This window comes from Acromyrmex echinatior, chromosome 12 (assembly GCF_024713525.1).
Source record: "Acromyrmex echinatior isolate Ae372 chromosome 12, ASM2471352v2, whole genome shotgun sequence".
Lineage (NCBI taxonomy): Eukaryota > Metazoa > Arthropoda > Insecta > Hymenoptera > Formicidae > Acromyrmex > Acromyrmex echinatior.
The window spans coordinates 12,514,115-12,527,457 of record NC_141863.1 but is presented as its reverse complement, the minus strand read 5'-3'; the positions used below and the strand labels follow the sequence as shown (position 1 = coordinate 12,527,457).

General features: G+C 33.9%; 1 protein-coding gene across 1 annotated transcript; it reads left to right on the top strand.

The window, feature by feature from the left end:
* Window positions 1–10,749: 10,749 nt before the first annotated feature.
* LOC147907937 (uncharacterized) lies at window positions 10,750–13,304 on the top strand. Its single transcript, XM_087411675.1, has 2 exons — window positions 10,750–11,763; window positions 11,901–13,304. Exons 1-2 carry the CDS (start codon window positions 10,750–10,752, stop codon window positions 13,302–13,304), a joined length of 2,418 nt encoding a protein of 805 aa, XP_087267801.1.
* Window positions 13,305–13,343: the final 39 nt, after the last annotated feature.

Below are 13,343 nucleotides of genomic sequence, written 5' to 3'. Positions count from 1 at the left end.
AAACTTAATTAACGAGATATTAACATTTAAAGATAGGCCGTATACGCACGTTCTTCGGACCTATTATTGCCGAAAGTACGGCCTACTGAGCGCGCGGGCCGCGAGGAGCGGGGCTTACCGTCAATATCGTCGTGAGCATTTAAGCTCAAACGGCGCGCCTGCTAGGCCATTCCCGCTCCTCGCGGCTCGCGCGCCGTGCGCTCGGTGGGCTGTACTTTCGACAATAGTAAGTCGAGCGGACGCGCGTATTCGGCTATCTTTAAACGTTAATATCTCGTTAATTATTGCGAGCATTACAAAATGGTACAGGACTTTTCTACTTAGTTTAGTCCACTCTACCTGCTCGGAACGAGTGGGGCCATATATTCATGCCCTGTATAAATATTGATAAATATAGATTATAAATTTATTAAAATCTTACTCTTACCTTACTATAAAAATTTGTCCTCTTATTTTATTTATTTATTTTATTATTAATATATAATATTTATTTAACTATTTATTAATGCCAATAATTAAACATGCGTACTTTATTTTTATATTATTAAAGAATATTTTTCTTGTAAAATAATTATTTTCTTAAAAAAATCAAATATTAAATTTTCTAAAACATTTTATTATAATATTTAATTATTGCTTACCAGAAACTATTCAATAAGTATTATAAATTTACATCGAGAAGTTTCTAGAATAACTAACACATTTTCATAATAATTCTTGTCTACCAGAAATCATTTAATAATTGTTATAAATTTACATCGAGAAGTTTCTACAACAGACTTGCAAAGATTGAAATCAGGAAATAAGTGAATCTGGAAATTCCGTGTTTTCCATACGAAATCTTACAAAGTCTCAAGTAACAAGGATTCTATATCGCAATAACTATTTTCCTTTATAAGCGAATAATTTTATCATTTAAAATTTTTGACTAACGATTAATTGTTAACATTCTCTTTAACATATGTAACACCATCTTTATGTAATTGTTTAAAAAAGAATGTTAAACAATTACATAAAGAGGATACAGAAATATATTATAGAAACTTTGATATATTATAGAAACTTCTCGATGTATAACAATTATTGAATGATTTCTGGTAGGCAAGAATTATTATAACATAGTCTACAATAGACAATAGCAGTAGTGGATTAAAGAGTAAGCGTAGAAATTAACCAATCATAGTTGAATGTGAGGAGAATAATCAACTATAATTAATTGATTTCTATGTTTATTCCTTAATTCACTATTGCTCATTGTAGACCATGCATTACGTACATCACAACAAAAGTTATGTATCACAATAGTTATGTATCACTTGCATTTCGCATTCGCATTCTGTAATTTTCACTCTTGTGAGTATACCCATACAGCACAGAAGATTGAAGCAATATTGCTGCAATGTTGCAATATTGCAGTTGCAATGTAACATTGCAGAGATGTAAATTAACAATGTCTGCAAAATTTCAGTAATATGCCTGTAATATTCCAGAAACGTTGCAAAACTGTAATTCTTTAATTGTTACAATAATAATAATAATAATAATAATATACAAATATAATTTTTTCTAATATTTATGTAGTACAGTCTTTTAATTATCAGCCGTTTTTATGATATATAATAATTAATGTAATCCATTTTTATGTTTAAATAAAAAATTTATGAATCTATTATTTGATGACCATTTCATTAGCTAAGTTTTATATTTATTTTAAATATGAAATCAAAAGATTTTGTATAATATCGAATTTAGATACAATCAATGCATCATTATCGGATAAGACAATAAACAATTATGTGATCCATGATGTATTTGTATGCCTGATGTGAACGCAAGAATAAACCAGTGTCCGAACTTTATTAATAAATTTCATACCGTGATTTTTTAATCAATTTCGATTGACTCGGGGTGGCTTCGAATTAAAAAGAATCACTGCGATTAACTTAATTCATGATTAACTTTAGGGATATCTTTAGAGTATTTTCATTATGATTATAGCCAATCGTGCGTATGTTTTCGCATAAGATAAAAGTGCGAGAAGTGATTCGATACGTGACCGGACAAAATCTCCGATTGTAAAAATTGCAATATTTTAAATCGTTTGTATTTCGTATGAAGAGTTACGAAGTGCAAATAAAAAGGTTTGTGAGTCATTCTATTAATTATAATTAATCATTCTTTTTTGGACCTTGATCGAAATAATTAATCGGATCTAAATTCAACAAAGTTTATATAAAAATACAAAATAAAACAAAATTCCTCAAATCACCTAAAATAATATTACATGTCTGCCAGTCTATACTACTTCATGGTATCATGTATCCAATTAAATCTGGAGCATGCTTAGACGATCCTAAAAAATCTAATAGGTAGGTATCGACAAGCAGATTTTATATTAAAATTAATTATAATGTAAATATAATATCTATATAATTTGTTGTATATTTGATTGTATAATTTTTATATAACAGAAAACCTTTTATTTTAAAAATAAATTAATTTTTATTTTATCTTATTATAGATATTCAATAGGTTTTATTTTTTATACGCAAAGGTATCACATAATTTTTTGAAGCTCTTGTTAAAGGACTTAGATCATAATGATATCCAGCGTTAAGAACAGTACAATTTGTTTGGATTCTGGTACATAAGCTAACATCTTCCATACAATCTTCGATACTATAAATAAGTTACATTGTTGATCGCCCTAAAATATTTTTATTCATATATCACTTGATATAAATATATTTTTTAAAAACTACTTATATGCGAAAATCATTCAAGATATGAATTAATCTCTGCATCATAATCACAATACATAATCAAAATGTCATCGTATGATCGATTCCATGTAGACAATCATCACCAATAAAATTAAACAAAATTCTTCTTTGTTCATTATCTAATTTTGGAGAAAACCTTTCTATTTATATAAAAAAATTAATTCCTTTATCAGACTTACGATAATATACTTTAATTTTAATATATAAAAATATAATTGAAACTGTACAGCATTACCTGTTCCTATTTCTGTATTATTTTTATTAGATATATTGCATAGTCATCTTGGTTACTGCATTTTTTTAATTAATGGAGAACATAGTTGCATACGTATCATCTCATAATTATGCTTGATGATATCTTCTTTATCTGATGTCAGTTTTGTTGAATTATATATAAAATTAAACTTAATTTATGTTCAGATACTTCACAATATTTTGAAGGAATGACAGTTAAAACCTACAATAAAACAATTTCTAATTTATGTTTCAAAACCTGATATAATTAAATTCTATGACAATAGTATTTGAGGTCTATTACACAGAATGATGCAAAGAATTTTGTATTACAGTGTTAATTACTCATCCATCTTGTTGATCGAATAACAATCAGAAAACATATAATGGAATTATTCGGAATGGATTCCGATCAAAATAATTATTTCCTATATTTCTATGTTTTTTAAAGAAACTTTAGGGAAACTAAATAATTCCGATCGGAACTCATTCCAAGCAATTCCATAATACGTCCTGGAATATCAAAATACTAGAAAGACTACCAATCGTGTCTAATGGAATTTCCGTGATCGTAGCACCTATGTCTATATTTCGGTCAAATACATGATATTTTAATATTTAATTAAAAATGTCTGGATGACTCACAAATGTTTTTAATGGTACATTATAATTTTTCATACAAAATACAATCGATTTCATGTATAAACTTTGTTAAATTTAGATCCAGTTAATTATTTCGGTCAAGTACATAGTCCAAAAAAGAATGATTAATTATAATTAATAGAATGACTCACAAACCTTTTTATTTGCACTTCAAATCTCTTCATACGAAATACAAACGATTTAAAATGATAATTTTTACAAGATTTTGTCCGTTCATACGTCACGTACATACGAAGAGAAGTGAGAATATTCGACGATGATACGCAATCGACTTTCTTAAGTCGGCCTGACCATGCATAACTTCTAGAAATGATGTAATATAAGCTACTTCTGCCGTGCGGCAAAAGTTGGATTGAGTTCAACTTTTGTCGCGCGGTGGAAATTATATTTCTATTACTTCCGAACAAACGAGATGTTAATTGACTGTCGCGCCAACTTCTGCTGTGCGGCAAGCATTGTCGCGTACTGTGTGTAGGAACCAAAGGGTGCTGTCCCACAGAGCGGAAATTGTCAACGGAACGGAACTCGCAAAATCAACACGACAAACCACAGCCCTGGTGAAAAAATTTTTCTGAATTTCTCCGAAAATTTTTTTGAAAAAGTCTGAAAATTTTCCTGAAAATGTCCATATTTTCGGACATGTTGCAGAGCTCAGAGAATTTTTCAGTATAAATTTAGATATTTATCAGAATATTTCTGACTTTTAAAGATTTTCATAAAATTTTTTACAATATATTCATAGACTTAGAATTTTTCAGACATTTTCAATGTGATACTTGAAAAAAAATTTATATTTTAAGACTTATAAATTTTGTTTCTTTATTTAATAGAAGTTATTCCATACAAGATATGTAATGATTTTACCCGAAATTATTTTGAAAAACATTTACCTAATGGAATTCGAACATGAGACCTCTGGATTATAAGTCTCCTGCATTACGTACTACAACACTTCTTCAACTGATAAAGCATGTTATTTATATGTATTTAAGTTTCAGAAACATCATTGAATTCGCGTGAGATTCAGAAACATTCAGACCCTTGAAAATGATTTTCAAAAGAATCCTCTGAAAGGCTTTGAAAAGTAAGATACTATTAAAACTATCTTCAGAGATATCACTGAATTCCCGAATTTCAACGAAATTCGAGGAGTTTTAGAAACTTGGAAATGATTTTCAGAGAATTTATTGAAAATCTCCGAAAAATGAAAAGTCGTGAAAATTTTATCTTCAAAGACACCACTGAATTTCCGAATTTCAGCAAAATTCAGCGACTTTTAGACACTTGAAGATGACTTTCGGATAATTCGCTGAAAGTATTTGCAAAGTGAGAAACCATGAAAATTTTACTTTCAGAAATATCGCTGAATTCTCGAGTTTCAACAAAATTCAGAAACACTTGGAGATGACTTTTGGAGAATTCTGATAATTTCTTTGAAAAAGTCTCTGAATGTCACTAAAAATCTCTGAAAAATGATTTTAGATATTTTCAACGAAGTTTTCAGAGACATTTTTTTTAGGGAGTCGTTTCGCTATTTTCGCTATAATTTCACCGTTACAATTTGCGGAATAAACGAAAGTTGCACATAATTTCAATATTATATGCTGTTGATTATTATTGCTGTCGTATATTACAGCCATTGTCCATATAATGAGATTGGATACTGTTTTTTGTCTTCTTCATTAATATGGACACAGCAGAATGTCAGAGATTCGATAATTAAATATGAATGTAGATATTAATCAGTAGTCTACGATTCCGTTTATTTTCTTTCTCTTATATCCCATTGAGCGGTAAACGCGAAAGCGGAAGTTTCAGCCAATTATGAGATACTTTTACGATTATTGGGTCCTGCACATAGAACGCTTGCCGCTTGATCGAAAACCTTACTGTTACTCTGAAAATGTGTGTGACTAGCTTTAAGAACATTGAATTATTAGTTATTGTGACAACTTCCGCGCGGCAAGCGTTCTGTGTGCAGAAGCCATATGTTAAAAATATTTTAATGTTTACCAGTTTGTTATATACATTATTATATTTACATTAAAATTTTTATTATTACAAGTATTGTAAATAACACAAAAAGTATGGTTTTATATATTCCGTGTGTTTCGCTTTTGCTTATTCTGTTCAATGGGACATAAAGGATTTAAGAAAAGCGTAAGAAAGAAAATGGAATGTCTGTGATTCGTCGTGTTGATTCCGCAAGTTCCGTTGCCAATTTTTGCTCTATGGAAGTGCACTCATAGAGCGGAAATTAACAGCGGAATAGAACAGCGAGACCAATCACAATTGCAGAAAAGAAAGCAGAATAATGACTGCAGAGTTGTGATTGGTTTCGCTGTTCTGTTCGGCTGTAAATTTCCGTTCCATGGGACGCCGGCACAGTATAAGTACATACAGTGGATACTGAGCATCGGCTCCTTAGATGTAGTGGGTCCCAAGTTACATGACTCGTCGCCATATTGTGGGTTGGAAAAACACTAAATTTCAGTTTTTATAAAGCTATTGAATGATTTTTCTAAAAAAAAAAAGACATAATTGTTTATAGCGAGTATATTTTTAAATCAGAATTATATAATAATATAATGTTAACAAACTCATTATATAAAAATAATATTCACATTAATAATAATAATAATATTAAACAATAATAAGTAAAATAAAAATAATAATTGATTAAATACTATATGAAAATAGTAATTGTATAATTATGTACGAAAAAATAATATATTGCATGAAAATTGTAATTAAATGTAAAGTTGTAATTTAATAATGCACGCACGCACGCACGCGCGCACGCACGCACGCAAGGACTCACTTTGACCAAGCATCTCGAAGAGGTGGATATCCGACCGTGCCACCTCCACGCGATACACCTTAGATAATGCCGGGGATACTTAAACTTTGAAGGTTCGTAACTCAGGAAGATCTCAAGCAAAAAGTGTTTGTAACCAGTGTTTCGGAAACGTTTTGACACCAGCTTTAAGAATATGTAATAGAAAATAGGAGTTTCCATTTAAGATTTCAAAGTTGACGGTTCCTTCAAGGTCACATGAAAGTCATTTCAATATAACCATATAATAGACCACTTGATATACTAAAACTTTTGTATTGAACATTTTCTTCCATAATCAATATTTTCCAAGATATTTGACCGTTACGGAATTTTCTCCCATCACCGTATAAATCACCATGTCCATCCAGCGATTTTCATATTAAAATAATGACTGTATACAATGATAACGTTTATTCTTGGTCAATTATGAATGTTCTATAAGGTGTGGAAAATTCCTTATGAGAACAATAGAAACACTTACGCAATTTTCCCTCTTAATCCTGAAATTTGATTTTGTGCATTACACATTATAAACATATATACATACATATATATATATATATATATATATATATATATATATATATTATAAATCTTTTACATATTTTAATTTTCTACCAATAAGACAAATTTCTTTATCTTTTTTTTGTACAATATTCACAATCAGAATGCATTTCTGTTTCTTAATAAACAGCAATTATTAGAAAAACTTTTACAATTAATATTAAATTTTTCCTTTGATATCATTATATACATATATATATATTGTATATATATATATATATATTTATATATATATATATATATATATATTTATATATATTTCTGTAATATAATGCATATTTATTATGACTGTGTGTATTGTGTGATAAGAAAAATGGATAACAAGAAATATATCATTGCGGAATTTGGTGATAGCCAGCAGTTGATATCTGCAATATGATTCAACATAGATTGGGAGGTAACCAATAAAGAAAGTTTTTGGTATTGTAAGTAAGTGAACAATGTAACACATACAAGTTTGTATTTATTATTAATAATTTTTATACCTTTTTTAAATAATTTTATTTTAAATTATTTAGAAAACTTACGAAGAGGGTATGCAAAAATTATATTTAGCGGAAGATACATCAAATGTTGAAGAAGCAGGTATGAACTAAGAGAACAAGAAAAGAAAAGAAGACGTATAAAAGCCCAAAAATATGTGTCATCCTTTCTGAAGACGATTTATGTTCACATAAAGAAAATTATAGTGTTAGATCAAAACAAAGCCTGCCCACTCTTTCACAAAAACATTTTGTGTCAAATAATAAAGAGCTACTGCAGAGTACATCTACACCGGCTACTAGAGATATGTTATGTAAAAACACTTTGTTTAATGCAGTAAGCAGAAATGGTGAGTATTATGTAGCTATAATTTATTAACTTTATATGATATATTCGTGAAAAAATATTAATATACTTAGTTACTTTCCAAATATTAGTGACAACAATGAAAATGTTACAAATAGTAACGTATCTTTTATAACAAGTTCTGCTTCAAATATCGAAAATGAAAATCTATATACTCATGGTAACTTTTAAAAATACTTATATATATACAGGGTGGCATGAATATACGGCCCCACTCGTTCCGAGCAGGTAGAGTGGACTAAACTAACTAGAAAAGTCCTGTACCATTTTGTAATGCTCGCAATAATTAACGAAATATTAACGTTTAAAGATAGCCGAATATGCACGTCCTCCCGACCTATTATTGTCGAAAGTATGGCCCACCGAGGAGCGGGGCTTATCGTCGCGAGCATCTAAGCTCAAACGGCGCGCCTGCTAGGCCATTTCCGCTCCTCGCGGCTCGCGCGCTCGGTGGGCCATACTTACTACTAAAGAAGCATGCAATAAATATTTATTTCTTGCATGATATACGTATATAATAGTAAGCAGTAATAATATTCCTAATTATCAACTAAATAATATTAATTTATTTTAGAATTTCAAAAACTAATCTTAAGAAAGGTAAATACAATATTATACAATATTATATATAAATTGAATATTATTGAAAATAAATTCGAAATATTTCAAAAGGAAATACAATATTCGAATAAACATTACACAAGAAAGCAATATTCAATTCCCGATATGTACATTACCACAATTAACATTGTTTGAGGAACAATTATAAGATATGAAATTCAAGGAAGATGTGGTATGATATATATTTTTTATTTTTATTGTGGAATATCTGTTCATACGAAAAGTATCGTTTAAGTGACATGACAATTTCATACTATCTTCCAATATTTTTCCTTTTATTACGTTATGAAATCTTATATATTTGTGCTATATACTGTCATAATAATGAATAGATTTTAAAAAGTTTGCGCAATTAAGAACCATTAACGACTATACATATAGAGAGACAGTCTACATTAATATAATATTATTTATTAACTTGGTAATTTATTTTAACTTAATATTTTTTACATCGTTGGTGGAAATAATGCATATATCATGATACGAAACATATTCAAAAAAGCAATAACGGTAATAAATGATTTAGTTACAAATTTCAATTGGACTGGTAAGAAAAATAAACAGTGTTTCAAAGATTTAAGATTTTCTCGAAAGTTATGATATGTACATACATTTAAATAAAAAGATTTCAACTAAATTAACATGAGTATATACAAGATATCCTAAATAAAATTATCGACATATCAATAACTCATAAATAGTAGGTGTTAAGAAAAAATTGTTATAATTAGTTTTCAGATTTTGAAAGGAACATGGCTGTATTATTATGGCATTAAAATGATTTTTCTTCAAAGTTATTTCTAAATCAATTTTGTATTTTTAAATAAAATCATACGCGCGTTCTTTACATTAATTGATCCTCCATATCATTCTCTATCGCATATACAAATACCATAGTATAAGATCATCGAAACATGTGTACTTTAAGAGATATTGTATATCTTATGCTTAAAAGTGTTTGCATATCTAGATAAAATATAAAATATTTTTAAAAATATTCACTTTTTGAAATTGTTATCTCAATACTTTTCTATACAGAATAACTTGAAGAATCTATTTTATGTTGAAAAAAAATCATATAATATTTAAAGCAGGGCTCGGCACAATTTGCACTTCTCGACCGATTTTCGACTCGGCTTGACTTCATTCTATATCTTTTTTTTTGGTTCATAACTAACTTCATAAAGATAGAATGAACAAAAAAAATAGAACGAAGTTTACAGCGTGAGCACCCAAAGCGCGTGGACCTCAGTTTATGAGCGTCATACGTCCTAAATGTTGAGTGGCATTTGGACTGCGCGTAGGGTGACGACATGAGAAGAGCAGCGGAAGGCGGAGCCGATTCGAAAATCGGTCGAGAAGTACAAATTGTGCCGAGTCCTGATTTAAAATATCAAAATTGATTTTAAAATAACCGTGAAAAAAACATTTTAATATCATAATAATATATTATATTGTCATAATTGTCACATCAACTATCTCATATTTCCCTCAAAATCTTTTACAAAATATTATAATTATTTCTCAACATGTACTGCTTACAAATTATTCAGAGATGTATTGTTTTATTTACAACACGTACTTTGATTAATATTTAAAATATTGAATAATATTTGTATATACATTTCAGAAGCTATTTGTATGTCACATACAGAAGTAACAGAAAACGAATTTGCAGAATATGCATCTAAATGGCTTGCACAAGCCACTATAAGGATTTTAAGGTAAAAAAAAAAAAGAAGAAAAGGATTTGGATAAATAAAAATTATACACGCATGCACAATCTACAAATATCTTTTTCGTATATTATATTAGGTGTTGGAATTAATTCGTAGCGTTTTACAAGTGATGGGAAGTACTTTCATTAATGTATTTTTTAATGCTCATGTGAAATAAATAACATTCTTTCATTAAAAAACGCTACGAATTAATTCCAACACCTAATATATTCATATAGTAGCAATTTTTTATATTCATTAGCGACATTAACATATTTGTTTGAATATTTGTATTCAACCAAAGAGAAAACAAATTTTTGTTTTGTTTTCTCACTCGAATCTGTCCGCGCGGTGCGCTCTCGCACATTTTCTGGTCCTTCGAGCCGGATTTTCGCCGGCATCCGCAGTGTCGAGTGCATCGCGTTCAGTGCGCGTGTTATCAAGAAGATCTGAGAAAGAAGAATTCGCGAGTGAAATCATGAGTGACGAAATAAACGTCTTGCTGAGCTCCCAGCGCCACATCCATGATCGCATGGCCAGGTCAATAACCAATTTGAAGAAATTGGGGACGGCCAACATCACCCACCACACGGTCGAATCCCGCTTGGCGCTTCTCGACCAGATGTGGGCGAAATTTGAGAAGCAACACGATCTTCTTCAAGTTCATTACAAGGACGCCTTCGATGAGAGTGAGTACAACACGTCTCAATTCGTCGATTCCGTCGAAAACACGTACGTGCAGCAGCGAGGACTGCTGAACGAGTATCGGACGAAACTCATTGCGAAAGAACCGAGCTCAGCTTCCAAAACAGAAGGTAATGTGTCGTCCGGAAAACCGTCGCTGCCTCGCCTCAAGATTAGTTCGTTCTCTGGCGCATTCGAAGACTGGCCTACATTCCGAGATCTCTTCCAATCCATTGTCGGAAACAATTCATCAATCTCAGCAATCGAGAAATTTCATTATCTGAAAACTTGTCTGGAGGGTCCTGCCAAGGAACTGATTCAACCATTAGCGATGACCGAAGACAACTATCCACGCGCATGGGAGCTGCTACGCGAGCGGTACGAAAACAAGAGAGAGTTATCTCGCTCCAATTTCTCCAAGTTTACCGCCGTGGCTAAGATGAAGAGCGAAAGTGCGGAGGAGCTCAACCGCGTCTTCAACGCCTTGACCAGGGTAGTCAACGGCCAGGAGAACATTGATAGGCCTATCAACTCTCATGGCTTCGATCTACTAACTCATCTTGCCGTCGAGCTCTTCGATCCAAGAACTCGCCTGGAGTGGGAGTCACTCTCACGCGCCTCGAGCGACATGCCCACTCTTAAAGAGCTAATGAACTTCATAAACCAAAGAGCACTTACTCTTACAGCCGCCAAACCACAATCGCTCAAGGTCTCCGACAACCCGTCGCGATCTGCCAAATCGCATCACGTCAAAAAATACACCGAATCTTCACAATGCGTCCTATGCAAGGGAAAACACAACGTGATGGTATGTGAAGAATTCAAGAAAAAATCCGCGGTCGACCGCAAGGCCGTCGCCGAAACTCACAAGCTGTGCTTTAACTGTCTCGGCTCTCATGCTTTCGCGAAGTGCCATTCGACGAAGACGTGTGCTACGTGCGTAAGTCTCGTCACCACTCCATGTTACACGACGCGTACGCTTCACCGAAACCTCAAGAAGTCAGCTCACTGTCTGCGGTGCGACGCGACAACAACCACAAGGCCATTTTGCTCGCAACGGCGCGAGTTTCCATCGCTGATCGTCACGGCAATCAGCACACCACACGCGTGCTCATCGATCAAGGTTCGGAAATTTCTCTAATTTCCGAGGCTCTGGTCCAACGCCTACGCTTGCCACGCTCTCGATCCTCAATCGAGGTCATCGGCATCAGCGGCAAAAGCTCCGGGCCCAGCAGGGGAAAGGTGACACTCAAGGTGACCTCGTTAACAACAGGGACCGACTTCACCGTCGGAGCCTTTGTTCTGCCACGTCTGTCGCTTTATCAAGGCTCTCACGCAAGGATCAGAACGGAGTGGCCACATCTAAAGGGGCTCCAACTGGCTGATCCCGACTACACAGCAAACGACGCTATTGAGTTGCTTTTTGGAGCGGAAGTATGCTCAATCATTCTCCAGGATGGTCTCCGCAAGGGAGGCCCCCAAGCGCCTATCGCTCAAAAGACGCTGCTCGGCTGGATCTTATCGGGAGGTTGCGACCAAGTAACCAACTCAGCACAACGCCACTCGCTTCAGTGCACCGTAGATCACGAGCTTGCCGACCTTGTGCACCGCTTCTGGGAGCAGGAACGAGAAGCGCCCGCTCCTGTCGCACTCACGCCAAGGGAGCAGCAATGCGAAGACATCTTCGCGCTGCAGCATCAACGCACTGCCGAAGGACGATACATCGTGCGACTACCTTTCGCATCTCCGCTGACTACGATGATTGATACGAGAAGATCTGCCGAACGGCTCTTAGACGCCATGGAGCGACGATGTGAGAGAGACGCACGATTCGGCGATCTCTACCGAGCCTTCCTGAAGGACTACGAGGACCAAGGGCACATGGAATTGGCGCCAGAACCTCCGAATTCCAGCGAAGATCGGTGCTACCTTCCGCATCACGGTGTCCTTCGAGAATCCAGCACCACGACCAAGCTCAGAGTCGTCTTCAACGGATCGCAGCGCACAAGGTCTGGTGAGTCGCTCAATACGCATCTATTAGTTGGGGCTAACTTGCTGCCACCCCTCGCGAACGTACTTCTGCGGTGGCGGTGGCATCGGTACGCGCTAGTGGCTGACATCGAAAAGATGTATCGGCAGATTCTCGTTCATCCCGAAGATCAAAGGCATCAATGCATACTTTGGCGCCACAGCATCGACGAACCTATACGCGAGTTTACGTTGAAGACCGTTACTTACGGTTACTTGCGCGCCATTTCTCGCCATTCGCACGTTGCGCCAACTCACCGACGACGACGGACCGCGTTTCCCTCGAGGCGCGAGTGCGTTACGACACGACTGCTACGTTGACGATGTCGTGACCGGAGCGCACGATAAAGACGACGCTAT